Raw genomic sequence first — 12,609 nt, 5'->3', positions numbered from 1 at the left:
CGAGGAGGCGGGCACGCGTGATGGAGCTCGGGCGCGCGAGAGGCCCGGCGAGGACGCGGCTTGAGCTGCAGCCATCCATGGCGCGGTGGCATAGGAGGTCCTGTGCTCCGGCGAGGTGGGACTCCGGCGTGGGGTGGAGGAGGATTGGGGTCGAGCCGCGGCTTCCCCTGGCGAAGCGTTCGGGAGGAGGACGAGGGGGATCGAGAGAGATGATGGCACTGAGGGGAAGCACGAGGGTGAGATCGAGAGGAGGAGGTCGGCTCCCTGGCGGCTAGGGTTAGAGGTTAGGTGCGGCTGGGCCTAGGTGGCCGCGGGGATGGCTGGGCCCGGTTGAGCTAATGGGCCGGCGTGGGAGCAAATGGGCCTTGGAGGCTGCTCATGAAGGAGGCCCAAGTGGCCTGCTGCGCTGGGCTACTCTATCCCCCTCTTAATTTTCCTTTAACAGGAAAACATTGAAGAGAAGTAAAGAAAGAGAGGGTTAGGAAAAGAATTTGGGCACGCGGATAATTTTCCTGGACTCGCAAATTATGCTTGTTCCGAGAAAATAGAAAAGGCCATGATAGGAAGATTTAAATTCAAATCCATTTGAATTTAATTCAAAAGGTTGAACTAGGACAGGTTTTTAGGAGTATCCAAAAATGTTTGGATTTTTGGTGGAGCTCCGGAAAAGCGATGAAAAAAAATAATGGGCAAAGTTTGGAGGTGCAACTTGAAGCATAAGAGGCGTGGAACTAAGTTGCAAGTGTGTTATGGTGATCCCCAAGAATGGAAATATTTACTATAGCTCTCTAAATATAGAGAGGATATGTTTTAAAAAGAATCACCATGTGAATTCCCTCAATTTAAATGGATCAAAGATCCATACCATTTGTTTAGTTGAGTTTTAAAACGGGTTGCATGATGACATGATGCAATGCACATGATGCAAAGATGAAATGCAGCGGACCAAACAAAACACACGACGAAACCCGGAAACCCTGGAAGGCAACTGAAGCTCCGGTCTTGGGGCGTTACAACACTCCACCACTGCGAGAGGATCTCGTCCCGAGATCTAGAATGGCACCGGAGGGAAAACGAAAAAGGAAGAGAAACGGTAAAACTAAGTTGCTTCTTGCGACAAACGAGTGAAACCAAAGAACCTTGCGAGGTTGAACAAATTCGAGAAAAGAACACAACGAAGGTGAACGAAGTTGAAAACACTCCGTTAGAAAGAGGGACAAAGAATATTGCGAAAAAACCTTGAGGTTGAAGGGCAAGATGTATATTGAAACCACTCCGGTTAAAAAAGGATAAGGACGAAAAGAACACGATCCTGACAAAACAAGAAGATGGGTTGCAGAGAGCAACATCACAATGCCTCCGGAACGAAAAAGTAGAGTAAAGATAATTGAGACAGACGAATGTAGAAGACAATGCCAACTTCTGTTACAAAAGAGCCTGAAAAGGCATCTTTAGGAGAAGGGTTGAACGGAGTTGTTGGAAAATCAAAACGAAAAGAATAAGATTGATATGGTCTTATGGAACACATCTCAAAATTATGAGGTGGAATTTTGCCACTGACGAAAAATAATGGATTGGATTGCTATCAACAAAGGAGACGAGAAACTAATTTCACCGGGAAGGGTAGATGAAGAACTTAGATCATATATTATCACCATTAATAGCATTAATCCTTAGGAAAAGCTTTAGGTGAAATATAACTCCAGATAACTCCAAATGACGAAATTGATGGATTTAAAATATCTCATTCTTAACAACATGTGAAGCATGGAACATGAACTCAAATTATCAAGAATGACATAATACCGCCTCTATTGATACGGAAGGAAGAATTGCACCCCGGATTACAAGAAGTAGACTGCTTGAGCTCCTTAAAAGAATCTCGATGAAAACTTCGAGAAGGAAAATAAATCCTTGATGAACCATCATGTAGAACCTCCATGAAGAACTCCGTTAAACAAAAGAATGATCAAACGGAAGTAAAGAGAAGTTGAAAACACAAAGTGAATCCTTGTACCGATTTAGATGGATCTCCGTGATAATTAGCGCTTGGAACTCCGGGAAAGACAAGGTGAACAAAAGAAAGTCAAGAATTTGATGAGCCTCCGGAATATGGAATTAATCACTTGGAAGAACAAGAATAAGGATTACGTTATGCGTATCCTTCACCAATTTAAATTGATGACAATCAACGGATTCGACATATTACTTATTCTCGTAGAAAGGATTAAGATAGATATAGCGTCAAACTTGAGAAGGTCTTCAACGAACCACCGGTAGAATTGAAACAACCAATAAATTGATAAGATAAATGAAGGAAGAAGAATCTTAAGCGAACCACCGTCAGAATTGAAAAAGAACAATTAAAACATGAAGAAACACCGGGAAGGATTAGCAATTAAACAAAGATGCTTGAGAGAATTAAATCCAAGAGAACGAAGAGATTACGAGCTGATTAGAGAATCCTTGATTTAGACACCGGTATGATTTAGAGTGTGAGAGCTGAAAGCTAGAATGAATAAATCTTAGATGATGGGCTCCGGAGAAACAAACTGAAAATACTCTGAATTACTCCGGATAGTTGGAAAGAATTTTCACAATCGAACAATTATGAGAGAATGGCAACAAGCTAGAGTCACGAATCTTGAAGAGAATGGAGCAAGATTGAGAGGAAAATCTTCTTCAGTCCTCAAAATCTGAGAATGACGACGAGAAACACCACCAAGACTTGTTGAGATACTCCGGGATGACGAATAGAAAGGTTGAGCCAACGGTGAAAAGAATTTGGAAGATCTTGGAGAATGACATTTGACTGATGATAAAACATTCGTACGTCAAACTTGAAATGAATTTAGGATAGCTCCGGGAAAATAAGAAGAGTCAGGTAAGATCCTGGGAAAAGACCTGTGGGTTAGGGCCCACTCAAAAGATACACCGTTGAACGATTACTTGAAAAGAGAGATTGCACCGGTTGAATTAGAAGGCTTAAATGATATAACATCCTCAAAAGAGTTTGAATGAAAGCAGAGTGGTAACATGCATCTTCGAAATATCTTGAGCACTCCAGAACAATTGAATAGCGAGAAGTGAATGATTAAGAATTGCACCGGCATGAGAAAGCATTGAAACGAGGAAAGGATATGATCAACAAAGCTTGACTTGAAACCACCGGAGATGAAAATAATGAAGAATGACGAACGAGTAGAGCATCTTCATGAGAAACACCGGGTAAAAACATTGAAGGAAAAGAATGGAGAGGCTTCACATCAATAAGATGGATACTCGATTAAGAAATCTGAGTCCTTGAAGAAAAAACAAGGGAGGGAGGGCGGGAAAAACAAAGGCAACTTGGAGATGGATGAAACAAACAACATTGAGAAGAACTGATACTTGATCTTGCAGATGTTGAAATGATCGGATCCACTTGAGGAGAGACACACCGGTTGAAAAGAAATTGAAATGAGAAACTCGATGATCGAGAAGGATTAGTATTCACATAGGAATATGAGAACACCATTTGGGGAAGGTATGATATCAACATTTTACTTCGAAGCAACTCGAATACCACAACTCAAAACAAAAACAAAGGGATTGGCTTGCAGAATAAGCCGGAACAAACATATGATAGAGATTTCGTCCGAAATTTTCGTGGTGGGGCCTACACGGGCTCGATCGTACAGCACCATCATGTACAAGGTAGTGCACATGACATACGAAGCATCCCCGAGTCGGCATAGCCAAGGACTCTTTAAGACACAACGAGACCACTGTAAAACTGACCGAGAATAGGCGGACCACTAGACGTCGAACCCCAATTTTATATCATACATCTGTCGGAAAGATATCCTAGGAGCTACTTGAATTCCCACTTATGGAACTCCCAAACCTTTCCGGTTATGCAATCAGGTGTTGGGGATACAGGGGAAGCATAATATCTCACCCAAACTAGCAAATCCTACATCCAGCTGTATCCATCCTTCAACACATAACCAAGAAACCTTCGGAAATCATCTACCTCAACCTTCGAAAAGCATCCGTTATACGAGTTATGGCGATACTCCCGAACTCCCGCCCCAGTACTGGGTGGCGTCGAGGTTATCTCACCAACGAACTGCATAAAAGAGATTTTCGATGTCGGCGTACTAAACTCAGGTATTCCAGAACCGCAACGATAAAATTATGATGACAACACCTCAGAGCTCAACTCCCCGGGACACTTCCACTAAACCCCTGACAGGAGGCACCAAGACAATGTTCTCATCATAAAACCATCGGAACGATTCCAAGATACCCGCGTGATCCTAAATTTTTTTTAGTGAAATTTGAGAAGAGAAGAGTCAAAACTCTACGCCAGGATGCCTTACCAGAGCGATGAGGAGACTGGGAAGTAAAAAGAATTCCTAATCTCTCCGATATATAATTCCTAAAAGACTCAAAACATTTTTCAAGACACAACTCGGCCACTAGTAACGATCAAGCAATGGGGCTCCTAAGGTCGGGGAAGGCTCTGATTACCAACTTATAACGCCCTCGATGCGGCTATATCTCCCACGTGTCGAAGCACGACTTAGAGGCATAACCGCATTGAAAGCAATGTCGCAAGTGAGGTAATCTTCACACAACCCATGTAATATATAAAGGACAGAGATACATAGTTGGCTTACAATCGCCACTTCACACAATTACATGAATAAAGCATTACAACATCCAGATATAATCAAGGTCTAACTACGGAACCAAAATAAAAGAAGAACCCCAAATGCGACAAAGGTCCCCGATCGACCCCAACTCGGGCTCCACTACTGATCAACTAGAACGAAACAACATAAAGGACAAGATCTTCATCGAGCCCCTCCTGAGCTTGGTTGCGTCATCTGCACGGACTCGTCGGCACCTGCAAGCTGGTTTTGGAAGTATCTGTGAGCCACGGGGACTCAGCAATCTCGCACCCTCACGATCAAGACTATTTAAGCTTATGGGTAAGGTAAAGGTATGAGGTGGAGCTGCAGCAAGCGACTAGCATATATGGTGGCTAACATACGCAAATGAGAGCGAGAAGAGAAGGCAAAGCACGATCGATAAAAGTATGATCAAGAAGTGATCCTATAACAACCTACGTCAAGCGTAACTCCAAAAACCGTGTTCACTTCCCGGATCCCGCCGGAAAGAGACCATCACGGTTACACACGCGGTTGATTCATTTTAATTAAGTTAAGGTTCAAGTTATCTACAACCGGACATTAACAAATTCCCATCTGCCCATAACCACGGGCACGGCTTTCGAAAATTCAAATCCCTGTAGGGGTGTCCCAACTTAGCCCATCACAAGCTCTCACGGTCAACGAAGGAATAGACCTCCTCCCGAGACATTCCGATCAGACTCGGTATCCCGGTACAACAAGACATTTCGACAGGGTAAAACTAAACCAGCAACACCGCCCGATGCGCCGACATCCTGATGGGAGCTGCACATATCTCGTTCTCAGGGCAACACCGGATGAGACATCCTACGAGTAAAACCAGCCCTCAAGTTACCCCGAGGTGGCCCCGCAGTCTACTCAGTTCGGACCAACACTTAGACAAGCACTGGCCCGGGGGGGTTAAAATAAGATGACCCTTGGGCTGGCCTAACCCAAGGGAAAAAGAGGCTAGGTGGCGAATGGTAAAACCAATGTTGGGCATTGCTGAAAGAGCTTTACTTAAGGCGGACTGTCAAGGGGTTCCCATTATAGCCCAACCGCGTAAGGGACGCAAAATCCGGGAACATAACACCGATATGACGGAAACTAGGGTGGCAAGAGTGGAACAAAACACCAGGCATAAGGCCGAGCCTTCCACCCTTTACCAAGTATATAGATGCATTAATTAAATAAGATATATAGTGATATCCCAACAAGTAAACATGTTCCAACAAGGAACAACATCTCCATGTTCCAACAAGGAACAAACTTCAATCTTCACCTGCAACTAACAACGCTATAAGAGGGGCTGAGCAAAGCGGTAACATAGCCAATCAACGGTTTGCTAGGACAAGGTGGGTTAGAGGCTTGGTTCAACAATATGGGTGGCATGATAAGCAAGTGGTAGGTACCGCAGCATAGGCATAGCAAAAGAGCGAGCAACTAAGCAAGCAAAGATAGAAGTGATTTCGAGGGTATGATCATCTTGCCTGAAATCCCGCAAGGAAGAAGAACGATTCCATGAAGAAGACAAACAGACGTAGACAAACGGGTCCTCACAAACACGACGTTACCGGAACCAACCCGAAGAAGCAACACCGGAAAAGAAGCACACAACAAAGTAAACAACCAACACATAAACATGGCATGATGCACAACCAAGTATGATGCATGTCCGGGTTAAAGAGGCATGGTAAGGCAAAGAGCACAAGCAACCCTACAAATTAAGTGGAGCTCAATATGCAACAAGTTGTATATTGACGAAACACCGCGTTAATTATTTAGTTCTCTCCCGGTTAGGTACGTACTCAACAAATTTAAATGTTGGTTAGCATGGCAAGAGGTGAAGCATAACAAAACTATACTATGTAAACAATTTAAATGGGGTTGGACATAACAAATAACGAATCCGGTAAATCCCCATATGCATTTATCAATTTGGTGCAACAGCAATTTAACATTTTAATTGTTTTTATCATGATGCGGATGACATAAACAAGTTTATGCAATTTCAAGAAAATGTTGACATGAAAAGATATGAGGCATTTGTCATCGTGGCGGAAAGAAAGGGTGCCACAGCGACGATAGAAATGGTGCCACGGCAACGTTCCGTTTCCGGAAACTCGATTGACATCGGTGCAAAGAAAATGACGGGAGCGTGTCATGCGAAAGAACGGTGGGGTGCTCCCAGTTACCGGGTTCCCACATGTCGACGGCATGGCAACGAGGAGGAACAACTAAGGTTCACGAGCGAAAACAAAAACCATGCATCTCATACAACACAAGCATTCGGTCCATGGGCGTCGTCTTGGTTATACCTTCGAAGCGTGCAAACGGGACGGATCAAGTTTGCTAGAGGGAAGTAGGCGTTCTCGCGACGGGGGTAGTGGAAGTAGTCGTTCACGTTCGTTCGGAGAGGTACTTGCACCCTTCCGGACTTGATGAATCCGAGGGCTTCGGGGTCGACGGTAGTGGTACACGTTTCGTAGACGTTCGAGCCATATCGGTAGAGGTACTTGACGAATCCCGAAACGAACTTGGCGTCTTCACGCGTAGGGATACTTGGCGTTTCCGGTTCGGTGGTCGTTCGGGCGCCGTATGCCGTGGTACTTGGCGTGCAACCAAAGATGGACTCCGGGTGTCTGTGTTGACCTGGCCACGACAAAGGCAGCAAGGCCAACGGGGCAGCCAGTCGGGGTCCGATGCAGGGACGGGCAGAACAGGCGGCGATGGTGTGGCAGAGGACGGCGGCTCCGGCGATGGACTTGGCGGCGGGGACGACCGGACGAGATCCCGCTGGATCTGAGGCCAGGCGGCGGTATGGAAGGCGGACAAGCTCCAGGACGGCAGCGAGGTCGGGCGTCCAAGGCGGCGGGTTGCTCCGACGGCGTCGAACGGCGATGACGAGAAAGGGTTTCGGGAGGAGCTCCTCTCCCTGGGTCGATGAGGAGAGCGAGGAGGCTCAGGCACAAGGCCTCCTGTTCGGCTGCTTCGGCCACGAGGGCGAGGAACGAGGACGAGGAGGCGGGCACGCGTGATGGAGCTCGGGCGCGCGAGAGGCCCGGCGAGGACGCGGCTTGAGCTGCAGCCATCCATGGCGCGGCGGCAGAGGAGGTCCTGTGCTCCGGCGAGGTGGGACTCCGGCGTGGGGTGGAGGAGGATTGGGGTCGAGCCGCGGCTTCCCCTGGCGGAGCGGTCGGGAGGAGGACGAGGGGGATCGAGAGAGATGATGGCGCTGAGGGGAAGCACGAGGGAGAGATCGAGAGGAGGAGGTCGGCTCCCTGGCGGCTAGGGTTAGAGGTTAGGTGCGGCTGGGCCTAGGTGGCCGCGGGGATGGCTGGGCCCGGTTGAGCTAATGGGCCGGCATGGGAGAAAATGGGCCTTGGAGGCTGCTCATGAAGGAGGCCCAAGTGGCCCGCTGCGCTGGGCTACTCTATCCCCCTCTTAATTTTCCTTTAACAGGAAAACATTAAAGAGAAGTAAAGAAAGAGAGGGTTAGGAAAAGAATTTGGGCACGCAGATAATTTTCCTGAACTCGCAAAATATGCTTGTTCCGAGAAAATAGAAAAGGCCATGATAGGAAGATTTAAATTCAAATCCATTTGAATTTAATTCAAAAGGTTGAACTAGGACAGGTTTTTAGGAGTATCAAAAAATGTTCGGATTTTTGGTGGAGCTCCGGAAAAGCGATGAAAAAAAAATAATGGGCAAAGTTTGGAGGTGCAACTTGAAGCATAAGAGGCGTGGAACTAAGTTGCAAGTGTGTTATGGTGATCCCCAAGAATGGAAATATTTACTATAGCTCTCTAAATATCGAGAGAATATGTTTTAAAGAGAATCACCATGTGAATTCCCTCGATTTAAATGGATCAAAGATCCATACCATTTGTTTAGTTGAGTTTTAAAACGGGTTGCATGATGACATGATGCAATGCACATGATGCAATGCAGCGGACCAAACAAAACACACGACGAAACCCGGAAACCCTGAAAGGCAACTGAAGCTCCGGTCTTGGGGCGTTACATCAACCTCTGGAACACTCGTCGCAACAGTCGTTCAGTTGTGGCTCCAATTCTTCAAGACATTGGTGAGCTTTCTGCTAGTTTTACTTCTTTTGTATTTCAACATGTTAGTAGATCAGCCAATGTTTTAGCTCACCTTTGTGCAAAACGCGCTTGTACTGTGATTGTGACTGAAAGTTGGCTTACTGAAACTCCGAGCTTCCTGATCAGTAGCCTTCTGGCTGACTGACCAATGAATGCGTTTATATTTGAATAAAGCTCATAATTCCCTGGAAAAAAAAAAGATACACGACGAACCCTTCGAGCCAAACATCAAGAGCAGCAGGCGCGACGAGCGGCGGGCGACACCCAACCAGAGTCCAGACCCGAGAGTAGTGGGCAGGCGGTAGCATGCAGCGTCACCTCGGTCGTTAGTACCACCCGACCACCCACCGCCACCGGGCGCCGCCCCCATAAATCAGCAGCATCATTGCCCGCCTCCACCGCCGCCGCCCTCCTATTCTTTCTCCCCCGTCGATCGACCCACCCCTTTCACGAGGCGGCCCAGAAGCAGGGAGCGCCGACGCCGATGGGCAACTGCCAGGCGGCGGAGGAGGCGACGGTGGTGGTGCAGCACCCGGGCGGCGGGCGGGTGGAGCGGCTCTACTGGGCCACCAGCGCCGCCGAGGTCATGCGCGCCAACCCGGGCCACTACGTCGCGCTCGTCACCCTCCGCGTCACCGAGGGGGGCGGCCAGCAGCAGCGGCGCGGCGCGGTGCGGCTGACGCGGGTGAAGCTGCTCAAGCCCCGGGACACGCTGCAGCTCGGCCACGCCTACCGCCTCATCGCCGTCGACGAGGTCACCAGGGCCGTGCAGGCCAGGAAGGAGGAGAAGACCAGGCGGGCGCAGCGGCAGCGGCAGCAGGCCGCCGGGGGGCCCGCCTCCGCCGGCGACGACCAGTCCCTCATGGACGACGGTCTCGATCAGGTATAGTACCTTCTTGCTCATTACTGACACCCATGTTTCTTTCGCTGTTCATCGATGGCAGCTCCTTGCTTCTGTATCATGCATGTTCTTCCCCTTAATGGTCAATAATCAACCAATAGTACTTTGCATGTACAAGAAGAACCTACTCTTTTTCTTTGCTCTGTGGTCTCCCCCTCTTCGCTGGTTCATTCCAGCTCTTCACTAATCACTACCACTACCTCCTCATTTTTAATTTGAACTAGTGCATATGTGCAGTTAATCGAGATCAATATTTTTTCGAACTAGTGCATATTTGCAATTGATCAAGACATGTCATCACTAAGTCTCTAAAACGTTTGTATCTAACGAAATAAGGCAGGCGATTTTGCTCCCATCGTTTGTTTTTTCCAAAATTTGTATTTATGTACTTCTAATTTTCAAATTTGTGAAGTTCACAAGAGTATTTAGAGTCCTTATCCAATCTCCAATATGAAAAGAGGTTTTTCTTGATTGTGACATAAGCGTTGGTAACTGCCTAGTTAGTTAACCTGCTGATGCTGCAGTTTGGTGTTAATTAACTCGGGGTACCTTTGACCATAGACCATTGCACTTGTTATTTTTCTTGCTCAGTTGGCCACCGTCCCAAATTTTATAGTACCTTACTATCATATAGTTAGTATGAGTTATGCATGACACAATAGTACCTAACCGCCCAACCATTTTTGATTTACTAAAGATATCATACATTAAGCCGATCATGACACAATGATGACTCGAATAATGTACTACTCTAAACACGATATGATAGCTCCTCATACATTTAACGGGCACATTATTCCCACTCAGAGCTAAACTATACTTTAGGCCACATCCTGCTTTGCTCACACCACATGGAAACGGCAGCGACGGATACCTAGAAGTTCCTGCCGCCGCCCAAACAAAATCCCGCGAGCTAGCTAGGTTGACATTCTCCAATCGCAATGCCAGATACATGAAGAATATGGCGCCTACCTACAACTACTAGTGGACAAGGAATCATTCACTATTTATTCCCCCAAGACTCATGGGAATCGTCACTCATTACGATCTTTGAAACTTAGTATATCATGGCAAAGTGGCATGTACTAATTAGTGATTACTCTGATCCTTAAACTTGGTACAACATGGCAAATTGGCATGTTCTGATTATTCTGCTGCCGCCCGTCGTGTGTATTGCAGTTGGAGCAGCAGGACAGGGATGGCCACCCGGGCAGCTCGATGAAAGGCTCGAGGCATCGCCAGTGGCGCCCGTCTCTGCACAGCATCGCCGAAGTCAGCAGCTGATGCGGCCGACGTGTGGCCTGTATTTTAGAGCTCAAGTTCGTCTCATCAGATGGTTGCTAGATTATTCAAGCTCGACAGCTCAACGCCGGAAGATGAGCGCCTGCAAATTACCGGTTTTAACTCATGTTTTTAGTGAGATTAAGGTTGGTACCTCCGCATCTCAGTGTTGGGGTTGGGACAAAGAGAAAGTTTGAACTAGCAGTGTTGGTGTTCGGTGGTGTAGTAGTAGTGGTATATTATTCAGTTATGATGCAAAGTACGTATCTTTGCAGGTGGGTTTTGAGGATCTTGCTGTTGCTGTGTACTATAATGTGAGTATTGTTGTTGGTGGTGCAGAATTCGCAATCATAAGGCTGCTGCAATGATATGATATATACTCGGAGCTGGAATCCACGCTTTTAGGCCAACTACACCGCACGACCCCAAACGGACGTCCGTTTTGACCGAATTTTGTCCCTTTGAGGCGTTGATGGGTTCGCCCGTGTCCGCCTCTGTCCGTTGGGTCGTGCGAGCGCCCACCGCGCGGCCGCACCCCAAATCTTGTCTGTGTTGGACGTGTTTAAAAAGAACATAAAAACTTAAACAAAATGACTTAAAATGTAAATAAACGCAGTTTAAAAAACTTAAAACTTAAGTTAGGGTCCATGGCCACAAAACGGCTCAGTTTCACTTCCAACATGACATAATTAAACATAAAAAGGAAAAAAAAAAAGGCCGCCGCCAGCGCGCTCCCGCCCGTGCCCGTTCGATGCCGTCGCCGTCTTCAGTGGCCGTCGGTGTCGTCGTCGTCGCTGACGAGGTCCACGTAGGCCGGCAGTGTCCAGAGGTGGGCCGGCGGTGCATGATAGACGGGGGCGGGCTGGACGGCGGGAGGTGCTGTCGTGGTAACGATTCTGACAATAAAAGAGGGGTAGGATAAAGAAGCATGATCTATCGAGATGCATATGGGTGACACGGTGGTTTTAGCGAGTTCGGGCCTCTCACGGTGGAGATAACAACCCTACGTCTCGTGCTCCGGAGAGGCTTTGTTTTATCTTAGTATGTATCCGGAGATTACAATGAGAGGGGAACAGATCCCCGTAGTCCTGAGACTAATGGTGAAAAAGAGAGAGAGATGGAAGAAAAGAGCCCCCTAGTCTAGTGGTGGGGGGTGGTCGTGGTAACGATTCTGACAATAAAAGAGGGGTAGGATAAAGAAGCATGATCTATCGAGATGCATATGGGTGACACGGTGGTTTTAGCGAGTTCGGGCCTCTCACGGTGGAGATAACAACCCTACGTCTCGTGCTCCGGAGAGGCTTTGTTTTATCTTAGTATGTATCCGGAGATTACAATGAGAGGGGAACAGATCCCCGTAGTCCTGAGACTAATGGTGAAAAAGAGAGAGAGATGGAAGAAAAGAGCCCCCTAGTCTAGTGGTGGGGGGTGGCTTATATAGAGTGCGCCACCCCCTCACCCCTTATGTTACATGCTGACTATTGATCTTTGCATATCCGAGTGAGTTACACGGTCGAGTGGAATGAGCTCGCCGAGTGAAGTGTCGTGCTCCGAGTGGTTGTCGCTGTCCGAGTGATTTTCAAGTTGTGGTACATCTGGATGGCGATCTGGCCCAGGGGCCCAGTACAGAGTATACGGTGT

The 12,609-nt window shown here is 47.4% G+C and overlaps 1 protein-coding gene across 1 annotated transcript; it reads left to right on the top strand.

Annotated features, from left to right (window-relative positions):
• The first annotated feature begins 9,034 nt into the window (after positions 1-9,034).
• On the top strand, positions 9,035-11,341 carry LOC125521635. The gene is made up of 2 exons (XM_048686697.1): positions 9,035-9,669; positions 10,867-11,341. The coding sequence occupies exons 1-2, from the start codon at positions 9,271-9,273 to the stop codon at positions 10,969-10,971; spliced, it is 504 nt and encodes a 167-aa protein (XP_048542654.1). The 5' UTR covers positions 9,035-9,270; the 3' UTR covers positions 10,972-11,341.
• The last annotated feature ends 1,268 nt before the right edge of the window (positions 11,342-12,609 follow it).

Source organism: Triticum urartu, chromosome 7 (assembly GCF_003073215.2).
Source record: "Triticum urartu cultivar G1812 chromosome 7, Tu2.1, whole genome shotgun sequence".
Taxonomy (NCBI): domain Eukaryota; kingdom Viridiplantae; phylum Streptophyta; class Magnoliopsida; order Poales; family Poaceae; genus Triticum; species Triticum urartu.
Note: the sequence above shows the minus strand (reverse complement) of the source record. Positions and strands in the feature narration are given on the sequence as shown.